Source organism: Microplitis mediator, chromosome 3 (assembly GCF_029852145.1).
Source record: "Microplitis mediator isolate UGA2020A chromosome 3, iyMicMedi2.1, whole genome shotgun sequence".
In the NCBI taxonomy this organism is placed as follows: domain Eukaryota; kingdom Metazoa; phylum Arthropoda; class Insecta; order Hymenoptera; family Braconidae; genus Microplitis; species Microplitis mediator.
Genome location: NC_079971.1, coordinates 8,494,439 through 8,518,880, shown reverse-complemented (window position 1 = coordinate 8,518,880; position 24,442 = coordinate 8,494,439). Strand labels below are relative to the sequence as shown.

At 27.8% G+C, this 24,442-nt stretch overlaps 2 protein-coding genes across 5 annotated transcripts in view; both read right to left on the bottom strand.

The window, feature by feature from the left end:
- Positions 1 to 180: 180 nt before the first annotated feature.
- On the bottom strand, positions 181 to 2,681 carry LOC130665535 (dnaJ homolog subfamily C member 28). Of its 2 annotated transcripts, none has more exons than XM_057465976.1 (5): positions 2,445 to 2,681; positions 2,245 to 2,376; positions 2,083 to 2,175; positions 1,649 to 2,002; positions 181 to 623 (listed from the first exon to the last, which is right to left on the bottom strand). In XM_057465976.1, exons 1-5 carry the CDS (start codon positions 2,574 to 2,576, stop codon positions 219 to 221), a joined length of 1,116 nt encoding a protein of 371 aa, XP_057321959.1. In that variant the 5' UTR covers positions 2,577 to 2,681; the 3' UTR covers positions 181 to 218. The 2 variants fall into 2 exon arrangements, with proteins under 2 accessions (XP_057321959.1, XP_057321960.1); XM_057465977.1 differs by having other exon boundaries at positions 481 to 844.
- Positions 2,682 to 5,479: 2,798 nt separating this feature from the next.
- The window catches only part of LOC130664529 (protein-tyrosine sulfotransferase), a 168,013-nt gene continuing 149,050 nt past the window's right edge, over positions 5,480 to 24,442 (bottom strand). For all 3 annotated transcript variants that reach the window (XM_057464470.1, XM_057464472.1, XM_057464471.1), the window contains 6 exons: positions 13,286 to 13,419; positions 12,244 to 12,352; positions 11,923 to 12,117; positions 7,810 to 8,063; positions 7,523 to 7,720; positions 5,480 to 5,858 (listed from right to left, as the gene is read on the bottom strand). In XM_057464470.1, coding sequence (XP_057320453.1) covers positions 5,738 to 5,858; positions 7,523 to 7,720; positions 7,810 to 8,063; positions 11,923 to 12,117; positions 12,244 to 12,352; positions 13,286 to 13,419 — 1,011 coding nt within the window. In that variant the 3' untranslated portion in view covers positions 5,480 to 5,737. The remainder of the gene's footprint in view (positions 5,859 to 7,522; positions 7,721 to 7,809; positions 8,064 to 11,922; positions 12,118 to 12,243; positions 12,353 to 13,285; positions 13,420 to 24,442) is intronic.

Genomic DNA, 24,442 nt, shown 5'->3' with positions numbered 1-24,442 from the left:
CCAGTCAAAAATGATCAGAACACGATTATTCTTAAGAAATTATGCAATTGCAGAATTTCGAAAACTTGGTAAAAGATAGTTTATTGGAAATAAAATGGTTTACAATAAAAGTTATACGGCATTTGGTGATAAAATATATATTTTTCTATTATTTTAAAGAACCAATCATAGGTATCATACAAAAATTAAATTTATTTATAAACTATGTATGAAATCATTTATTTTTTTTTACCATCGAAAGCTGAAAAAAATAAATCCATCAAATTTGTTGATACAGAATTATTTTGAATTATCATGTTGTCTTCCAATTTTTTATCTTGAGAAAGACATGGAGGCTTATCAAGAATTTTTTTCGCAATATTATTTAAATTTATTAAGAGCATTTGTTTTTGAAGAATTGGTACAAGTAAATTGAATTTATTTATTTTTTTATTTATATTATCAACAATCTCTTGATAATTTTTTAATGTATTTTTCCATAATTTATCCTCGTCAAGAGATAATGGAAGTGATCCTAATTTATTCCGTACTATCGTTAATTTATTTTCCAACTCTTTTGTTTCTTCACGTATTTCTTTTGATAATTGTATCCATTCTGGTGTAAATCCATTGTCGATTAATATCTAAAAAATTATTATAAATAGTCCATTGCGTGGCAAGAGATAAAACAAGATGATTTCAGATAAGGGTGAAGCTGGCTGCCTGAGCCAAAGGTGAGCGCTGACATTACCCGAGGTCAGAAATCGCATTTCATTCCGTGCCACGCACTACATTTTACAAATAACATGCATTTTTACTGGAAGTTTTAATGTCTGGTAGCAGTCAAAACAGGCTAATTCCTAACCTATAGCGCGGCAAAAAAAACAATACTGTATTTGAAATATGTAAATTTAAGTAATTTAATTATTTTTTTTATTAGAACTCATATTATTTTTTCACTACACCTGCACGTAAAGTTTAAATTTCTACCTTAATTATAATTGGCAATTTCTCATTGTACAGAGAGGATCAGGATATAATTTTATTCCTTACAAATTATCTTTAAAAAAGTTTTTTAAAATTTCGCACTGTTTTCTAGTTTCTTTCCATTTTAATGTTAAGCTCTTGAAATCGATTAGAACATTATCGTTATTAAGAGCTTGGCATTATAATGCGGAATTTTGAAAAACTTGATAAAAGATAGTTTGTAAGGAACAAAGTATTCTGACATTTTATGATGAGTCTGACAGTTTCGCGGGAAAAGTAAAAAGATCTTGAAATTTACTACAAATTCGACCTCAAGCTCCAATAACTTTTGAACAGATGGATTTATCAAAAAATTATGAGACTTTTTTTGTAGAACATTCAATTCTCTACAAAATTATTTCTACAGATTTTTTCTACGAGACATCGTTACCTAGTCATAAAAATCAGAAGACACAAAAAAAAAAAAAAATGATTTCCATGTTACTCTTATAGAAATTAAAAAAGTACGATGTGGAATTTCTTAATGCAAATATTAAGAGCTCCAATTTTTATAGGCGTATTTTTATATCTAAATAAAACTTTTGAACTTGTTTCTGAGAAAAAAAAACTTTTTTTTTTTTTTTTTTTTTTTTTTAAACACCCTAATATATATTAAGGTAATTATTATTTTCTTAATAGTTACCTCATTCAATTTATATGTTACAAAATCAACATAAGGATTTTGTGCAGTAGCACGATCTTTAAGGGGTTTCCCCATACCAGGCAAGTCTCTAAACTCTCCTCTATTGATAGACTCTTGAATTAAATCTTCAACTAAACGATCAATACCAAACCGTGTTTTAATATCTCCCGCTCGATGTTTGTCCATTCCTACAAGAGTATTTTTCTCACATGCTGTTATTTTTTTCAATCTGTGTTCCGTAATATTGTCGACAGCTTTTTGAGCTCTTTCAACAGTATGTCTTCGCTGTCTTTCTGATGGTGTTCCAACACCGGTATCATAAGCTAAATAGTTGCGATGTTGCGGTGCTGTATGCTTGAATAAAAAATTAATCATCAATTATTAACTGTATTAATAAACAGTAAGCACAATTAATTAATGATAAACTACCGTACTTTGATATCAAATTCTTCAACATCCGGCAACGAATTAGTATCGTCCTTACGGGAATTTCTTTCACGTTGAATTAGTCTATATGCACTTTCAATCTACAATCAATTCAATTACACTTATTAATTAATTAGTTAGTTAATTAGATAATAATAAATAATAAATACTTCAGAAAATTTATTTGAGTTAGCACTTGATGATCCACTGTCTGGATGATATTGTTTAGCTAAATGTACAAACGCTAGTCTTAAATCTTCATCTTCGCAATTTTCTTTTAGCCCAAGTGTTTCGTATGACTTCTAAGTAATTAATTAATTAACAAATAAAATAAAAAAATTATGACTGAATAATTAATTTATTATTTTACCTTCAATGATGTCTGATGTTTGTGACGAATAAATTGTTTTGAATTCCTATTTAATGTAAGTAAACAAAGACATTTTAAATTATTTATTGACAATGTTTTTGAACAGTAACAATTTAAAGGCTTAATTAACATTTTTATTTTTGCATCTTAATAAATAAACAATTAATTAATAGTTTACTTTTAATTGTTTTATTGCGTATTAGTACATTAAAAAAAGAATATTATGTCACTATTGAACATGTGATTATAAATATATGTTTGTTACATTCGTATATTTATATATTGAAGAAATCAATAGTAACAGCGAATGAACGTGTTGGAATTTTTATTATCAGCAATAAGTAAATGTTTCAATAATTATTTTATAATAAATTTTATTTTATTTATGAGTAATTTGTATTTCTAATTTATTATTAAGGTGGACCACAAGTGTGAAATTTTGAAAAAATCAATGTTTATTTTTGTATATTTCGATAGTCTTTACTTAAAAAATAAGATACTGAAATTTCAAGTGCATATCTCGAATAATTTTTTTGAGTTACAGCCATCTGAAGAGCAGTCGCTTATTGGCTCTCAAAAATACATTTTTCAAAATTGCTGCATCTATAACTCGAAGACAAATCATCCTATCGATTTGATTTCAATTGCAGCTTCTTTTCTGTTTCTACGTATTATGAACCTTTAGTTTTCCGATCGAATCAGAAATGTAATTTTGGCCGGCCAAAAATTATCAAATTTTCGCGCGAAATTTGAAATGTTTTTAAAAACCCCGCCAGTTCGATACATTTCAATTTTTTTCTTAGCCCGAGGGTCATGGTACGAGAAATACCTTCTAGTTTAATAAACTTTTTAGTTTTTTTTTATTTTATGCACTGCGAAGGTCGCTATCATTGCAGCAGTGGGAGGATTTTTTTTTTTTGGTGTGTTGGGAGATTGTGAATAACTCGCTGAATTTTGAATTGTTCGGTTCAAAAATTGTATCTTGTATTCATTATGTATCCACAAATATATCCTTAAAACATCAAAACATTCCATACAGTAGTTTTCTTTTAAAAAATTCTCAAAAATCATTTTTTTTCGGGTGATCACACTATCAGTCCCCCTTAAAATTCATTAAAAAAAGAAATGTTAGCTGACAGTCAGATTGGAAATTAATTTTTCGCTAGATTTACACGCCAATAAAATCAACAAAAATTATCACTAAATAAAAAATAGAAAATTGGGATTGATGCCAAAATTTTATTAAAATTTCAGTATGAGGACAAATACAATACAGTCCATGCTCGTTATAAGCAACCATCAGGGCTTTTAGGAGAAAAAATTGTTGGAAAAATCCGACACTTAGTTTCCCCCTCTATCTTAATTCTCGACGCACGTTTTACATCTGTGCGTTACGTATGTCAATCGTTTAAAGTCGCTCATTAAAAGTAACGATTGAAATTACGTTAAAAAGACCAATGATCAGTGAAACGTTTCGTACAAATCAAAGTTAACGACATGCGCATTTTATTTAACTGAAAGAACATTTATTGACAAAAATTTATTATTAAAATAATCGTTCTTTTAAATAAAAAGTGAGTGATGCTTTTAACGAGCGTCATGACATTGAATTTTCACCAGACCTGTACCGGAAGTTTAAATTCCTGCCCTGTTCAGAGGGAAAAAAGTCGTTCTTTTCTCTTATGAGAATAAATGATAGAAATGAGCGCATGCACCATTCACCCCACAAACAGAGGCAAAAATTTTAACTTTCGAGTACAGATCTGGTGAAAAATTTTATACACACCAGGGAGAAAAGTAGGAAATCCCAATTTGCATGTGCTACAGTCTATTACACACGCGGGTTGGAATGTCCTACTTTCCTCTCTTGGCGTGTAATGTACTAACTGAGCATCTGAAAAAGTGGAGGAGCTTCAAAGTCGTAACGAAAAGCGTTATAGAAGGAATTGTTAATAACGAGCTTGAACTGTAATTAAATTTCTGTGAAATTTAATAATTAATTTTTCTTTTTCTATTAAAATAATTTATTTTTATAATTATGATATACAATAGAGTTATTAACATCGCTGTAATAATTTTTCGTTATGAAAAAAAAAATTATCTTATACAGTGTTTACAAATAAATTTTAACTATAATCATTAATACATTTAAATAATTTCATTTACTAGCTATCGATTAAACGAAATAATTTCGAGAGCTTAAATTATAAAACTTATTAACAATGTCATTTAATTATCCTAATACATATCTTTATAATTAACATAATATCAATATTTATTTTAATATTTTATTACAAATGTTTATACTCTGTATTTTTTTTTCACGTTCTGTACAGTTAATAATATGAAATTAATATAATAATAAAAATAATAATAATAGTTTAGAATTTTTATTTATTCGTCTAATAATTAAAAAAATTATTAGTTTGGTAAAAACAAATTATTATCACGTAAAAAAAGTTATTTATTTAATTACCTACTCTTTAGAGATAGTGAAGATTAATATTTGAGTATGGCAACATGTTAATAATTAATAAATTATAAATTAAATGTACGTTATAAATTATTCGAGCGTTCGATAAATTTATAATTATGCGAGTAGAGCATAATATTGGTTGTTTATTTTTTTAATTTTATTTTCACATTAATGTTATATATGTATATATTTATAAATTATGAATTAAGTATCGATTCTTAATAAAGTCAAAGTGATTGTAATTAAAATTTAATTTTTTATGAAAATTGTCTGCTCGAAATTTAAAATTAAAATTTTTTTTCTTTTTTTTTCCAAATATTACCCGCACTTAATTCAATTAAATTAACATTATATATATATATTTATATATTTTTCTAAATTATAAATAAATAAAAAAAAATAAAAAACTTAAACTGCACAAAATAAATTTAAAAATAACTGGCCATTATTTTTAACTTATTTATTATTTATATTTTAATTTATAAATTGTATATTTTTTTTTCTAAAACTATTTTATTAGTAACATTATTAATTTATAAATTACGCAAATTAATTAATACTATAAAAAAATAATATATATTATCAGTGCAGGATCTTTCAGATCTGGAGAGAAATTTAACAATAGAAGTATATAAATTTTTTTTTATTTATTTATATTTATGTAAATATTTTTTTTTTTTTTTACTTATTATTGTAATTATTTATTTGGATTTAATTAAAAAATAATAATCTTTGAAATATAAATAGCAAATTAATTATTGGAATTTCGTTAATTTCTTTTATTTAACATTTAAACAGCTAACAAAAATTTTATTTGTCACGCTTCATTTGATATCGTAGAAGTTACATCGTCGTCAGTAATCATGGGCACAGGTCCACGTTGTTCCAGAGCAAATTGTTTCACTTTAGCTTCCCAAATTTCATTATTAGCAAGTACTCTGTAATAAATAACATTTATTTATTGTTTGTTATTATTATTATTATTATTATTATTATTTAATTTTTAGTTCATAAAAATAAATTGGCAAACTTGTGCGAGCCAAAGGCGATTGGAGCAACACCCCAGTTGACTATAGTGACATCTATTCGATAACTAATTGGTCGTTTTATTTCAAAATTTAATCAATTTGAGTTAAGGTCGTACTATCGATACTACAAGTGTCAAATGTGTGCTTTGTGTAATTTGACTTCCCTAGCGGATCCGAATTGTGGTAAATTACCGTATTAAGCCGCAAAATATCGTGTTTTACTGTAAATTTGCGGTATTTTACAATAATTTTCGGTAATTTATCGCAATATGTTGCATTTTTTTACCGTAACAGAGTGAAATAATTCACTTTACGGTAAAACGCCGTAATTTTACAGTAAATTTGCACGTTTACGAGGAAATACCGCACTTTTACCGATGAATACTGTAGGATTACCGCAAAATACCGTAATTTTCCATATTTTATCGCAATTTATCTTCATTCACATCTACCAGGGTTCTGTAATATTAATATTTGTCAACGCCGCGTAAAAACAAAAGAGATAGAAGTAAGCTTACAGTAACTCTGTTTCACTCAAAATATGAGATCATGCACGAAAATCTATTGTGCAAACATCTATTATACAAGTTATTGGCTTTACGTTTGTTTACTAAAATAATATGTTGCTTTGGTTAATAATGTAACTGTGTATAACACTGGTATTCCCACATACTGCGTTCGATACATGTTTATTTCGCGCACGTCATAACCTTTTTGGCGGCGTTGCCACATGTAAGTAACATATAAGATTTTTCTTAATTATTTACTAATTACTCTTATCACAAGCTCTGAAGCTCAGATTCTGACTAACCAAAATATTCTAAACATTTATTTCTTTCCGTTGATTACCCTTCCATTGAAATCTGAACGTTGCTTTTTGTGAAATAAATTAACCTCTGTGATATCTCATAAAGATCGATGCTAAAGGCAAACATTTTTTAATATTAATATATTTTTTCAGTTCTCTGTAGACCTATGCAAATTTATCTGGTTCATTATCTTATTATAATGTACCAATTTGCCAAGTTTCATTAAATTCTGAACGTCAACTCTAAAACCGATAGTACTACTTTGAGTTTTAATCGTTTTAATTAACTCTTTACATATCCTTACGTTTGACTCCCACTCAAACTTTCATAATTAATTTATTTGTATTTGAACCGCATATAAAACAAAAAATCAAGCATGAATCTTTTTGAAACTACAGAGCTTGTACATCTTCAATTTTTAATTTTAACAATCAAAAATTGCTATACGATAAGTAAAAAATTTAATATGATGGTTCTGACAGTTTGAGGCCATTGGATATTTTAAAATTTCGATCGTAAAGCACACTCTGATGCTTCGCATCACGATCATGATCATGACTCGAGTCGTGCAAAAATAAAACAATGTCTAAGAATGCGCTTCAATTCTCAACAGAATTATCGTTAAATTTTTTTTTGTGTTATGTCAAAATTTCAGTAGCAGAAAAATACTTAGAATAATATTGATTTTTAATTAAAACGGATGTAAGGTTTGAAACATTTATTAAACTAATTTATAATTAAAACTAATAAAAATTAAAAAAATACCTTCTTGTATTATCGCTAACAAGACTATCGGGTGCTCCATAAACAGGAGGATTTTCATAGGGATTATATCCAAGCTTTGAAAGCATTGGAGCTACGTCTGGCATGTCTCTGACAACATCGTCTGGAATGTGTCCGACCCACTTAGTCAAAGCTTCAAGATTCACGGGTTTTATAACTTGATCAGAAGAACGCTCAACTCTGTAATATAATTAATTAATCAATTGAATAAATTATAAAATAATATTTTGTTAAAAACTAACTATATTCTATTAAAAATTAAAAATTACTTTGAAAGTGGAACACCACCAGGTTTATTTATAAATTCTTCATGATGTAGAACAGATTCATTCCAGGGTACATCAAGAAAATTGAGTATTTTTTTCATCCAATCACGTGGATGGAGTACAAGTTGTTCATAAGGTACCATCAGACATCGACTTGGACCCACCTCTTTGCATTGATCATACATCAATGATATCGCGTGATTCCATCGCGTGAGACACTGTCTATACGATGATAAATCGAATCCAGTTATCGTTACCTACATACCAATAATCTTATTAATATAAATACATGCTACAGCAGTAAGTGGCACGTAGCCCAATAGGGACGATAGCCAAGGAGAAAAAAATATAAATGTATGCAAGGAAGTAAGGCCTAAATTCACACCTCAAACGTTAAATAAATGAATTGTTTCGTATTTCTGTTTTATTGACCGCTAGCTTGTATATAATACTACCCAGAAAAAAAAGGATTTTTTGGCCCAAGAAAAATTTTGCATTATGAAATGAAAACAAAAGTTTTCTAAGAACTAGAAAAAATATTGTTTTTAATTCATAATGCGAAAAATTTCTTCGGGCGTGTAAGAATTTTTTACGCCACACGGAAAAAAGTTATGTTTTTTTCTAACCATAATATTGTCGTAAACGCTTATGATTGAAGTTGGCGTTACTACACGTGTGGTTGAGTTTGATTCAAATTGGAGTTGGCATATTTCTTTACTTCCACTTGCAGTAACCTCAACTACAGCTTGTAATAGAAATAATTATTTTTCCGTGCAAGAAATCCTGTTTTTCTGTGTAATAGTCGTTTATGTACGTAGTACGATTATGTATAAAACGTGAGTTATGATGATTGACACCCGAACCAACAACGAGCGTCTTATACGGAATTATACGAAATATTATAATGAAAGTGAAACTCATTTTAAATATTTGAATATCGAGAAAACAAATGCCCTCTCATATTGATTAGTGACGCGGTTGTATTATTCTTGCTTAGATCTACAGGGTTGTTTTTTGGCTATGGTGTTTTTTTTCCTGTAGTATAATAGATAGGTGTGTTGGCCCTGTTAAAAAAATTTCAGAATCCAATAGATTCTCATAAACTCTCATAGACATTTTATGAAAACGAATAAGTTCTATGAGAAAGTAGCATAGTCAAATATAAGCCTTACACACTCCGGCAGATCCGAATTACGGTAATTTACCGCATTTTGCAATAATTTACCGTTAAATACGATATTTCTACGGCAAATTCGCCGCAATTAACGATAATTTACAGTAATATACGATAATTTATGGTATTTTACAGTGAATTACGGTACAATACGGCAATTTACCGTATTTTGCGGTATTTTGTCGTAGGTGCCGTATTTTTTTTTTGTTTTTACAGTTTTTACAGTGCATTCCAATTTTATATAGTGGAAACCTTAACATGCAAACCTTCTCAATAAGACAATTTATAGATAAATTGAGAAAAATATAGATAGCCCGAACTGGGAATCGAACCCAGACCAATTCGGTATCGCGCCGAATGCTCTACCAGTTGAGCTATCCGGCACTATACTATATTCCGTTCAATTTGATCTATAACTTATTGAGCCACACCGTCCATCGTACGGTAATACACCAATTTTATATAGTGGAAACCAAAACATGTAATGCTTCACTTTATGGTAAAATGCCGCAGGTTTTCTTCAATTTTGCGATAAATTACCGTTCTCTTACTTCAAATTTACGGTAAAAATATCGTACTTTTGCTGCGAAATACCGTACAGTTGCCGTAAAATACCGTATTTTACCGAAATTCTTACGAATACCGTAAATTACGGCAAATTACGATAACTACCGTAATTTGGATCCGCCAGGGCACATACAGCTTTGAGAATCTATTGTCTTTTTCAGCAAGAAGGACCATGGTTGAATCAAACTAAGATTGAAAACAATTTCAATTTCAATTAACATTAATTCTTACAACACAATTTTTATCGAGGTGATAATTTTAATATATACACGGAAAGAAAATTATAGCAGCGGTTCCCATAATTTTGTGAAATTTTTTCCTATAACATCATAGGAATTACGACCATAAATTATGGGAGCGGTTCCTATAATTATAGGAATGTTTCCCATAATTATAGGAATAGTTCCTATAATTATGGGAATGATAGCCACAACACTATAGGAATGGTTCCTATAATTATAGGAATGGTTCCTATAATTTATAAGAATACTTTCTATAATATTATGGGAATCATTCCTATAATTTATGGGAATGGTTCCTATAATTTATAGGAACTATTCCCATAAATTATAGGAACCATTCCCATAATATTATGGGAATGGTTCCTATAATAGTATGGGAACTATTCCCATAATATTATGGGAATGATTTCCATAATGCAATTGGAATGGTTCCCATAATGCAATTGGAATGGTTCCCATACCATTATGGGAACCATTCCCATATCATTATGGGAACCATTCCTATAATATTATGGGAATGGTTCCCATATTATCATGAAAAAATTAATTTAAAGAAAAGTGTGGTAATCACTTCTACAATACACAGAAATATTATTAAACATAAAAACAAAAATTCAAACATTGCAAAAAAAATCGTATTTGGCAAAGAACATTGAAATTTTTAACAAGAATTTTTTGTCAGCACAAAACATTCAAGAAAATTCAAATTTTGGGAAATTTCTACACTACTGTGCAAAAAAAAAATTTAATGATATTATAGGGATGGTTCCCATAACATTATGGGAATAGTTCCCATAATATTATAGGAATAGTTCCTATACCAATATGGGAACCATTCCCATAATAGTATGGGAATGGTTCCCATAATGATATGGGAATGGGCCCCATAATGGTATGGGAATCATTCCCATACTATTATGGGAATGGTTCCCATAATATATGGGAACCATCCCTATAGTAGTATAGGTACTGTTCCCATACCATTATGGAAACCATTCCCATAATGCATAGGAAAACTTCCCATAATTTTCTTTCCGTGTACATTAATTTTTGTAAGAAATACTCGAAAAGTAGGTAAATAATTTTCTATAGATGGCCGATAATAAAGGGCGCTTACAAATATATGATGAAAAATTTTGTCACAAGATAACTCAATAAGTCTTCGATATTTTATGCTATAGCAAAGAAGTCACAATTCTCTATTAACCGCCGTGTCATATTTTGTTTTTTAGCTGCCAACTATAGACTTTAAGTAGCGGAAATTTCGATTATGTGTTACAAAGAAATTGTTTATCCCAACTAACGACTGGGAGTGTTTTATTGCCCAAGAGAAAGACAGTCAGCAAATCACTATACTATTATAAATTATCGGACATGATTTTAAAATGAATTTGTGTGACAGACACTTGGAATGTACGAAATTTAGCGCCTGTAACCGGCAGCTAAAAATATTAGATAAGATACAGCTGGTAAAAAAGATAACTAACCGTTCTAATAGTGACGTCATCAACGGATAAAAAAATGTTTTTTGGTTACATGTGCGATAGCAAACGACCAAAAAATATCGGAGTAACTCAACGAGCCATCTTGTGACAAAATTTATCATCATATTAATTAATACACTTACCGACTTCTCTCTCATTTTCAAGAAATACTCAAAACAGTCTTATCAAATAAATAAATGCGGGTTATAATCTGCCATTCATAGGCACTAAATTTGGTACATTTCAAATATCTGTCACAAAAACTAATGTATTTTTCTAGTACAATCAAGTCTAAGACGCTCGTGTGTTGCTCGCCTTCGGCTCGGGCGCCAATCTTCACACCTCGCGTCTTAAACACAATCGCACTCGATAGATAAACTACTATGTCGATAGAACTAGACTTGAGAAAATTCTAAAGCGAATGTAAGTGTCAATTTAGTCAATTTATTGCGTCTTAAGAAATTGATTGTGTTTCTGCACGTACGTATGTACGACTAGATCAAAGGATATTATTGTTAGCTGTAACTAAATATTTGGAATATTTTAGATGAACATTAAATATAAATAGAGATTTATTCAAAATTGTATCAGTATTAATTAACGCTTGAAGTTTGTAATTATTAATTAATAAATAAAAATAAATGATCACCTTTCTGGATATAATTGAATGAACGGTTGCACGGCCATCACGGACCATAAACAAAAATTTAGCATTTGGAAATAACTCAAGCATATAAGAGCCCATTTTTAATGTCAGAGGATCTTTATTGCATAGTCGCGGTGCTGGTTCTCCGTGTCGTGCAATAACTTCAAGACAAAACGCTGCAATAGCACTATCCATTACCTGATGATGAAAAATAAAAAAATACGTTTATTAATTAGCGAGAGTAACCACGCGTAAATTATATAAATATACAAAAGTTTAAATGAGTTTGTTAAATTTATGGTGGCAATTAATTTATTAAGTTACCTCTTTAGAAATACCGGCTTCAACTAGACGAACGTTTTCACGTTCGGATTTTAACCAGTGAGATCTCATCTGAAGTATTCGAGGTATTACTCGTGTTTCTTGTCCACATCTATAATTATTTATTCATTTTATAATTTCGTGTGCGTTAAGATTTTGAATAATAATTCAATTATTATGTGTTGAAAATATTTTTTTTTTGTATTTAGGGTTGTAGGATTTTTTGCTATTTCTTAAATATTGATTGGAAAAAAATTGAATTTATCAATATCAGTCCGAGTAAAAAAAAAAATTAAAAGATTATTTTAACTCTATTATTAATTAATTTATTAAGAGGTGCGCGAAAAGTTCAAACTGACGAATTATTCGTATCGTAAATTTTCCAATAATTTGAAACTTTTCGAATTATTCGTAAGTTTTTAAATTATTTGAAAACATGAAAAATTCTAAAATTTTATTTTGACTTATAATTATGATATTTTTCCAATAATTTAAATTTGTATCAGGGATAAATAGAATAGAACTCAGACACGAATCTTATGTTTAAATCTATGGGTTGCGGTTTATTGAAATTATATTATTCTCGATGTATTGAAAATTACATTTTTTATAGGGGAGGGGGCGGGGTAATTAAGGAAATACTAAGTTTTCGAAGACTCAAATACGTTAAATCTTTTTATTTAATGATATTCAAAGTAAATAAAAAAAATTTTCAGTTGCCGTTAAAAACAAAAATTTAATTTTTGTGGGCAAAATGGGTACCTTCTAAAAAAGGGGAAAAAAAAATTTTAATAGTTTTTGTCATAAAAAAAAAGTCATGAACATTTTTCGATTGACTCGATTTTTGAAAAAGTTTGCCCCCCGCCCCCTATTTTTCTACATTTAAAGTTTTTCATATGGGATATCCCTATACTTAATTTAAATTACGTCAAAAATACTTTTGTTTCAATAATTGGTTGTAAAAAAAAATTAGTTAATTTTTATAGTATTGTAAGTTGTATTAATTTTATATTAGTTTCATAAAATTTATATAATTTCGTTTTACCTTACATCTGGATGGGCATCTAACATTGCTCGCATTAAAGTTGTCCCTGATCTTGGAACTCCACCAATAAATATTAATGGCATGTTTCGATCATACATATATGATTTTTTATCTAAACTTCCAACGATATATTTCTGCAACACAAGAAAAAAAAACTTTATGTAAAAACCATAAAAAAAAATTTTTTTTCTTTAATTTTTGTTATAAATTTCTTCAATTAAAATCAGTTACATATAATAGCTGATCTTATCAGCTTAATAATTCATGAAAGATGTAATAATTACAACCATTATGATATTAATTTAATAACGGACAATAGACTGAACTTGAGACGATAATTTACGGCTGACTCCAAGTCGATTTTACTACTGAATAACCCGAGACGCTTTGTCCTATAACTCTGACGACGCAATTTGTATGTAATGTACCTTTCCCTTCTAACGTCAATTTTATGCCAGATGCATATGTAGTGCGCATAAGTGCTTGATAATTTCCTTCAAGCATTTCCTTGATATGAGTAATTTATACAGACACATAGTATCTACAAGTACTGTCTAGTAACTATGTGCAACTCTATCATATAATGATACCTCACTACCTCTTCACCACGACTTGTCTGCTTCTATAATGACGTACGTTATTTTACACTAGTTAGTGATGATTATTCATAAATAATTTAAATTCACCGTTGATATTTACATGTTTGATATACACTTTTGAAATTTTTTTTATTTAAATTTTATTTTTACCATATAAATTGGTATTTTAAAATTCATATTAGATTATTTGTCGTGAAAGATTCTAGAGATTTATTTCTTATCATTTTTTATAGGGCAAAGGTGGTGAGAGAGTTCCGGTTTCTTGTTTTTTTAACATATATAATAAGGTAGATGTGGGTATATATTACACTGTAAAAAATTTGCGCAGTGAACGCGGAGTGTACTCTCTAAACACGAATTAGTGAAAGTAAGTGAATATTCACTAATTCAAAGTGCAAATCGAACCACTAATTTCAAAAAGTGGTTCGGTTGGCACCCCGAATTAGTGAATACTTACTTATTTCACTTATTTATGTTTAGAGAGTAAGATTTTTTATTTATTTACGCCCTTTCGGAGGAAATTTCACTCCGAAGGGAAGTTTTGGAAAATATTAATTATAAAAAACTCCGCAAAGTGAAATCGATTACTAATTTATAGTGGAGTAGGTCTCTTATGTTTCGGCATTTATATTGAGTGCGGAAATAATTACGAGCTTCCTTTACTTACATTAACCTGAAATAATTTATAAAAATCATCACGGAAAAAATAGCAGTTCAAAAATTACAGTTTCTACAGTGAAAAAGGCTTTCGGGGCAAAAATCTTTTAACATTAAAGCTTAAACTGTAATTTTAGAAATTTGTTAGAGTAATAAAATTAATAAAATTTTAAGCAGCAAATTTTACAATTTAAATCGACAATATCGAGTTTGAAACTGTAATATTTGTTATTTCTGTAAAATTTACTGATAAAAAATGTAATTTTTACAGTTTCAGACTCGGAGCGCTTTACTACTATACGAAATTGTAATTTTTCAACTGCTCTTTTTTCCGTGATTAGCAGCTGAAAATGAAAACTTTCACGTTTATAAATTAAAGTAACAGATTTTTCTTTTTCCACCATTAAAATTGTTTCACTGAGCGATAAATTGTTATATGATTTACATCAACCATACCACAAAAAATAACTTTATATTGTGGCGAAATATAAAATATGTCTATGAAAACTATGTTGCTATAACTATTAAATAATTTAATGTTTATATTATGCATTTTATGAAATTGTAATTTAGTGAGTTAATAAGACATTTATTAAATAAAAACAAAATATACTAAGTTTAATTATTAATACCTGAATCAATTATTTGTTAAAATAATCATAATTTTTATAAAAAAGTTGTTTCTATTAAATATTAATTTATTTAAATATCAAAACTCTAGACCGAAGTAAATGCGGATTGAAATAAAATTCGCGTCACTCCGAAATCACTTCGTTAGAAAAATAACCCTCATTCACTCCGCATGCGGAGTGTTTTTTTTCTTAAACTCCGGAACTTCGAGTGACGGAGTGAATTCGGGTTGAAATCAAATCCGTACACGGAAAGAAAATTATGGGAAGTATTGCTATGCATTATGGGAATGGTTCCCATAATGGTATGGGAATGGTACCTATACTACTATAGGAATGGTTCCCATATATTATGGGAACCATCCCCATAATAGTATGGGAATAGTTCCCATACCATTCCCATATCATTATGGGAACCATTCCCATAATGGTATGGGAATCATTCCCATAATGGTATGGGAATCATTCCCATAATGGTATGGGAATCATTCCCATAATGGTATGGGAATCATTCCCATACTATTATGGGAATGGTTCCCATATTGGTATAGGAACTATTCCTATAATATTATGGGAACTATTCCCATAATGTTATGGGAACCATCCCTATAATATCATAAAAATTTCTGTTTGCACAATAGTGTAGAAATTTCCCAAAATTTGAATTTTCTTGAATGTTTTGTGCTGACAAAAAATTCTTGTTAAAAATTTTAATGTTTTTTTGCCAAATACGATTTTTTTTTTCAATGTTTGAATTTTTGTTTTTATGTTTAATAATATTTCTGTGTATTGTAGAAGTGATTATCACACTTCTTTAAAATAGTTTTTTCATGATAATATGGGAACCATTCCCATAATATTATAGGAATGGTTCCTATAATAGTATGGGAACTATTCCCATAATATTATGGGAATGATTCCCATAATGGTATAGGAACCATTCCAATTGCATTATGGGAATCATTCCCATAATATTATGGGAATAGTTCCCATACTATTATAGGAACCATTCCCATAATATTATGGAAATGGTTCCTATAATTTATGGGAATGGTTCCTATAAATTATAGGAACCATTCCCATAAATTATAGGAATGATTCCCATAATATTATAGAAAGTATTCCTATAAATTATAGGAACCATTCCTATAATTATAGGAATCATTCCTATAGTGTTATCGGTATCATTCCCATAATTATAGGAACTATTCCTATAATTATGGGAAACATTCCTATAATTATAGGAACCGCTCCCATAATTTATGGTCGTAATTCCTATGATGGTATAGGAAAAAATTTCACAAAATTATGGGAACCGCTGCCATAATTTTCTTTCCGTGTATGTACTTCCGATTTTTACAGTGTACTGCAGTAAAAATACATGACATTCTTGATAAAGATTTTTTAATAATTAATCGAAGATGTCAATTCACAGGCTTATTTTTTTTTATACTAAATATTTAAATAAATTTAATTTAAGAAACATTTTTTAAAAATCAAAAAATAATATTCTTGTAAAATAAATAAAAATTAAATTTATAGAGTCAACAAGGGGAAAAGATCAGGGAATATCAGGCACTATTTTTTGAAACAAAGAAATTTTATTTTAGATTAAAAATACTTAGTTACAGTTTGTAGAATAGAATGGGGCAAGTTATCAGCCTCGAAAATATGATGATTTTTTAATTTAAAAAATGATTACATTTGTAAAATTTTTTTTTTTTCGAGTGTTCGTTATCTGAATTATCATTTTGAAAACTGGAAGAAGCTGACTGAGGTAAAATGGGTCTTGTTTTAAAACAACAGTTTTTTATTTTTGCAAATTTTAAACTCGCCGCACTTTTCGGGCTCGTTAATTTATCCCACTCTATTATAAAAATCGTGACTAAGCATTTTTAAATAAAAAAAAAATGTTTTTTATCTCAAATATGCCTCTGTTAACCGTTTCTGTGAGCGGAAAGGATCATTTGATATTATGGACTTCCCTAATACGGGCTTTTCAGCTGATAGATGCATCACTTGGCAAAATAATTACTTCACTGCGCTAAATCTATTATTTTATGTTCATATTTAAGGAAAAATTTTGTTTTTTTTGTTTTGTTATTTTTTTTTACTATGTAATATTGCAATACTAAAGATTATGTTTATAGTTTTATTCAGAGGCAAATCTTCTGTCCGCAAATATATTTTTGTTTCTGTATTTTTATGTAAGAGTAACCCTGCAATTGGCTACGGCTGTTGGGTTTATTGCTAAATAAATAAATAAATAAATAAAATATGGTGTCCTATTTGCCCCGTTCTCTCTTATGATGAACGTCATCTATGAGTTTTGTCTCTCTAAAACATATCTACGGTATTGTTATTTTAATTACATGGATTCAAGTGGATTTTTTAAAATTTATTTGATAAAAATATTTAAACTGTGTTATGATTTATGATAAAGAATGAAATAAAACAAATAAATAAAAGACAAACAGAAAATATATTTATTATGAAGTGAAATGAATTATGGATGTTTTTAAATTACAAAAACGTAGTGCCACGTTTTTATATACTTTTATTTTTTATATTTCAAGCACAAGACATCTGACGGAACTCGCGGCACAGTAAAAAAGATTCAACTGTGACCTCAGGCACTATGACAAATTCTAGTACCACGGGTATAAATGCGCAATGTAATCCAAGACTTGTTACAACTCATACATCACTAGCTTTTTTCCTTTTATTTTATTTTTCTCGCTCATCCTATTCTGTTTCTTTTACTCAGCTTTATTTTTTTGTTACTTTTATACCCTTTTTTGTTTTCTCCCAATTTGCTTTTTTATATTTTAAAAATATCCGGACAACAAAATTACGAAAAAATGAGTAAAAAATCCTAAAATAGAAACGTTTTATTCGACAAAATAAATATTTGTCATTGTATTTCATTATTGTTATTTTATTTTTCTACAACAAAACTGTCATTTTCTATATTCTTTTTATCATCATTATATTGAATTTCCTTAGTTTATTGGTATGGAATATTTTTTTTTTTGCCAAATTCTTTGTTCAAATTATTATAATAATTCAGTTATTGATAAATAAGTGAAAAATAATTTCATAGAAATAAAATAATTTTGACAATTTGAGTCAAAATGTCTGATCTTCAGAAAATAATTTTTAAACAATTTAATTTAAAAAATATGTCAATTTTCAAGTATCACAAGGATTCCAAAATTATTATAGCTCTTAGATCGACCTTTACAACTTCACCGACCATTTTACGGTACTATATTCAAATTATAATTACATATAATTATATATTTAAAAATTTATTTTGGAAAATTTATAAGATTTCATGTTCTTTTCATCAATTTTTAACCATTGGGGCGCAAGGCTTGGATAAATATGTTACAGACAAATCTAAGGTCAGAAAATTTAATCTGGCGAGTAACTACACGGAGAAATTATTTTTGTTTAAAATAGTATAGTGTCATAGTAATGCCGGGCCATGTTGGCCACCTGTCAAAAATAATCACATGCAAAAATTATTATGATCATAGTAAAATTTCCAATCGTTACAGTCATTTGTGATATAGTCGTTGTTTATTTTACTATAGCCATAGTAATTTTTGCATGTGTTTGTTTCAATTTCCGACAGGTGGCCATGATGGTTCGGCATTACTATGATACTTTATACGTTGATTCCAAAATCTATAAGCAGCTCTGAAACTCTAAAAAACGTATCGAATGCTGCCTTAACTAACAAAATCGGATCATTTGATTCAGAGATATCGCTAACGAAAAAATTTCAAAAAAGTGTTTTTTTCGAATAACATCAAAATTGTTGAACTTATTTATTTTAATTTTTTTATCGTTTGAGGGTGAAAAGCTGCATCGGATATCACAATCGGTTGAGTAATTAAAAAAAGATATAGGCGACGGAAAATTTTGAAAATAAGAATGATTCTAATTTTTTGAATTTTTGTAGAGAAGAGCTTGAAAATTTATTTACGAGACTGTTCTTGCGCTTAAGGAGTTCGAAAATAGTAAGAAGTTTTGGGGATGGCCCACAGGGTATCGTTTTTCAGATTTTTTTATCTGTATTTTGATAGATTCACTTAAAAGTTATTTCGACAAACACTAAATGTGAAACTTGAGTTCGCTCTACTCTAGTTTTAAGGTTTTTTATAGTTTCACTTTCGTTATAAATCATATCTAAAATGAATCAATACGCGAATTCGGTGTAAAAAGTTTACTTTCATATAAAAAACAAATTCGAGTAAACAAGTTTGATTTTTTTTAAGTCGATACATTTTGATATTTTCCTCTAAAAATATAATAAAAATTTTATTTTCATTGATGTTGGTTAATTTGTCCGTATATATGTGGTCACGATATCTTCCGACAGGCTAAATTAATCTACCTGATTCTTGTAGCATTACCGTCAGATGTTTATACAAAAGAACGCTATTAATTATCACAACTTTTTTTTTCGTTTAATAATAATAAATATATTGAGCCCAAAATCGAGAGTTTGTTACAATCCGAGCCGATATTTTAGTTTTTTTTTACTATTTTTACTTTCTAACACGTACTACTAACAGCCTCGGCGTAACAGTAGCTTATAAAAATGGCGGCTTTAAAAAAGGAGGCTTTTTTTAACCAATTTAGTGGGACAATAAACATCAGAAAAATCTTAAGGAATTTAATAAAAATAATTATTGGTACATTGTCTTATTAAATACATAAATTTAATAATATTATTTAAATTCAAATAAAAAATATAAATAATTAATTTATCTATATTGTGATACATTTGGTAGTGAATTGAAATTAAAAATTTTCTTCACATAATTTATCCCTATCTTATCTTATCCTTCATACGTTTTATTTTATCGTGTACGTGTTCGGTTATATATTCATACAATATATACATAATATGATAAGATTACCGTGTTTCAAACGTTAATCATTCAGCAAATCGATTCTGGGGCCAATAAAATAGAAAACTTTGTGGCTTTAAAAAGACACTGAGTTTATAATTTTGAATTTTGTATTTTATTTATTTATATTTTGCTGCAGACAAAACTTTGTCCTCGTCAACTTCGCGTTTTCCAGTAAAACTTTTCACAATTTTTTCATACTTCGTTTAGTTTTTTATATCATTGTGGTTTAAATAATCTTATAAAACATTTCGTTATTTTTTTTAACGACTAAGTAACTAATAAAAATATTTTATCATCAGAATTTGTCATCGTTATATTTTACTGTCTAATTTGTACGCTCGTTTAAATTATCATATACTTTTCTTTCATTATTTTTTCTATCAAAAAAAATTTTTTTTTACGCTCATTTTCTCGGGTACTAACGTTTTTTTTTTTTTTTTTTTTTTTCGTCGCCACTTGTCTGCGGAGGAGACCACGTGGAAAATGAAATGAACGATTTATCTCGTTGAGTGTGGAGAGATCTAGACTCAAGTTTATTTCTCTTATATATATATATATATATATCCTTTTTTTTTTTTTAATAAGTCAGAAGAATATTCATATTTTTTAATATTCATTTTAGTTTTTTCATTAAATTTTACTGTATGTCAAGTATTTTAATACTTTAAAAATGTAATTTATTATATTATTGAATTATAATTCTAATGATGAGTAATTTATAAATTCAAAAAAAAAAAAATAATAATAATATTGACCAAACAAAATTGAGAATAACATACACTGTTGTGTCACGAAAGGTGTCAAAGCAACTACGTTTGGAATTTCATCCTGTATAAAATTTTTTCTTTTAAACAATATTACTTTGACAGAATGATCATATATATATATATATATATATATATATATATATATATATTTTCTCTTTTACTGTTACTGCTTTGTTAACACTGAAAAAAATTTTTTTCCCTATTTCCCATTTACTTTTTTATATTCGCTTTTTATCAGCCCTTTCATATGTACATTCCCTTTACCATAAAAATGAATAAAAATAACATTAAAAAAAATTTACCGTGTTAGAAAATAAAAATTTTATCATCAAATAATATCGTTTTTTTTTTATACTTGAATATTTTGCATACGCTCGACAAATATATGTTAACTTTTTTTCCTGGATATTGAGTGTATAATAAAAATCTTGTTAGTACTTTGAAAAATTTAGATAATTAATCACGTCAACTTTTCAAAGGATGAATTCGCTATCAGAAAACGAAGTCTGGATACAAAAATGACATGTGAGGGTTAAACTATCAGACGACCTTACAGTAACTTTCCACTTAAGGCGGAATCGATTCTATAATAATAATAATTGTTATTATTATAATGCGTCTGTTAAACTGATAGATTGTGTAACTTTGTTTGCATTAATGAATTAACTCTGATCGATAATGTATAAATTATTGTATTAAAATAACTTTGCTGAGCTTTTAATACTTCATGAACTTTAAATTTGTTCAATCGAAAAAATTTTCCTTAAATTATGTTTGTTAATTTTATAAAAAATTATCTTAAATATGTTTATTGTTAAACATTGGTCATTAGAATATGTCAAAAATAATAATGAGAAATCATAAGAAATAATTAATTTGTATTTGTTTTTATATTTTAGTTCGATAGTAATAATTATCAGCATAAACCGGAAATGCTAATTTGATGGTATAGTAATTTTGAATAATTCATTATGACGCTATAGATAATGGTCGGTGATAACTAATATCATCGTCGGATACCAATCATTGGATTTACTGCAACTGACTTATTTTATATTAGACTGACACCAATTGTAGTAGAAACTTATTTTTTTACAAAAAAAAACTTGTTGTTAAAAATATTATATTACCATACAAACTGAAAATTTAATAATGAAAATTTGGAAAATCTAAACGTGCACATCTTACTTGCTTATTCAAAAAGTGGTTAATAGATGGCGCTCCTATATACAAGAAAATATTTTAATAAAAAGTAATTATACTGATAAATAAAAAAAAATGGCAACTAAATTTTTCTATAGATAGTCAGTTTTAAGTTTTTATTAGTTATAATTAAACTAAAAGGAGTTAGGTAGTGATTTTCAAAAGGGGTTTTCTATTTAAGAATTCAAGTGCAATGAAAAATAAAATAGATCAATCAGTTGTATAATTTTTAAGTTATTGTGTTTACGAACATCCGTACATACTGACAGACATCACAGGTTTTTTTTTTTTTTTCAATCATTATTTTTAAAAAAGTGATCTGACATTGCGTTCGTATTATTCATTAATAAATTATTTTCCAACTGGTACGAATTTTGTTCTCGTTGAGCATATTTGAATAAGTGTAAATATAATTTTTGCGTGAGTGAATCAGCCGGGACTGACTAAGCGTAAACAGATCACATTTAATTTCTTCGCTATTGAGTCATACAATTGTCATCAGAAGCTTTTGGTAGTATGTAGTAATTTCGATATAATTCAGCATGATACTAGTGGCAATGATAACTATTATCATCGTAAAATCACAGTCATTATTACCAATTCAAGTATTTACTCACCCAATGAACAACAATACTAATAGTTAGCATCGTGAAATTAAAAGTGATACACCGACTCTTTGATGATTTGTTCGAATAAAAGTCTTATTATTTGATGAACTTATAAATGAACATAAAAAAAAATTATTACTGGAGTATTTTTTTAGTTGAGAGATGATTTTGACGTTTAAAATATCAATAATAAATAATGTAATAGGGTATAAATATCAGTCGTAGAAGAAAGGGAACTTTGTTGTGCTGTATGACAATTATTATCATACATATTTATTATACAATATATTAGTAGTTACTATATTTATTAAGTATTCGATTGGTATCTATTATTATATTGTATTGTAACTATAAATATTTAAAATGTTGTAAATGATAATAAATATTTTAATAATCTCTATCATAAAAATATTTTAAATTTTATTATAATCCGATGATCATTACCATTAAATTGTCATCTTAAATTAAATTTTCATGCCTTTTAATTTTTTCTGATAAATTATAAAGAAATATTCTTTTAATAAATCAGTAGTTATTATTTTTAAAAAATTATTTTCTTAGAGAAATTATTTTTTTATTAAAATTGTAATTTAATGGGTATAGTTTAAATTGAAATTTTTTTTTTTATAGAAGTTACTGTACTAAAATTTTTTTTCGTAAAAAGTTAATCTTATTAAAAAGTAAATGACGAAGAAAATTTCTGTAAAAACAGATTAGAGTAGAAAAAAGTTATGGATATAATTGATTGGTACGATAATTGACGCCCGCGGGGGTTCGTAAAATCCCCTTGGGGTTTTTTTGTACCGACAAAAGTTTAAGGTGCTGCTAATTAGGTCTCATCCCTTGTAATTTTATCGTCTTTTATATTAGCAAGTTTTTTTACATAGATAATTGAAGTAGCTTATATTTTTTTTTCTTATAAATTTTTCCAAAACTTTTCGTATTTTTTTTTCTTTGCTATTAATACCGTCGCTCTTCTGACCTCACGTTTAACCCTTTTTCAGTGGGAATAGCGAACTTTACAGTAGGGTGAGCCAGTTAATAGCCTGTCTTTCTGCTACCCCTTGGCAAAGAGACGCGTACTAGTACCTACTTGTTTTAAGTCACAAAGTGCCACTCACACACTTCTACCCTAGTTATAACTCACTTTTTTTCTTCGTATCAAGTTTATCTCGGCATTTGTTAACAAATAGAATAAAATAAATTATTATTTTTTTATTCAGGTTGTCACCAATCTGTATATTAATATAATGAAACTGTTTTCTGTTATTTGTGAATTTAATTTCTATCGAAACTATAGATTTTAGAAAAAAATGTTTGAGATAAATATTGTAAGAAATTTAATTTGCTACGAAAAACATTCTGAAATTTATCGACGTATTTCTGATAGTTTTAAAGTTATAGAGAAAATAAATAAGAGATCAATTCATTCAGAAATAATATTTATAAAAAAAAAAAATTTCTTTACTTCGAATTGAAATTACGTAGAAATAATTAGATGTAGTAAAAATGTAAGGTAATTGTATGAAAGTGAGGCTGCGCACATTTTTTAAATTTCCAGGTGCGTACATGTGAAATTTCAACAAATAAACTTTTCCATGTGTTTAGTTACAACACAACGCATTTATGCGATGGATATATCCAAGCCTTGCTCCTAAAGGGTAAAAAATTTATAAAAATAATATGAAATCTTGTAAATTTTCCAGTATAAATTTTTAAACAGATAAAATTACTGTCGGTGAATAAAAAAAAATAAGAAAAAAAAA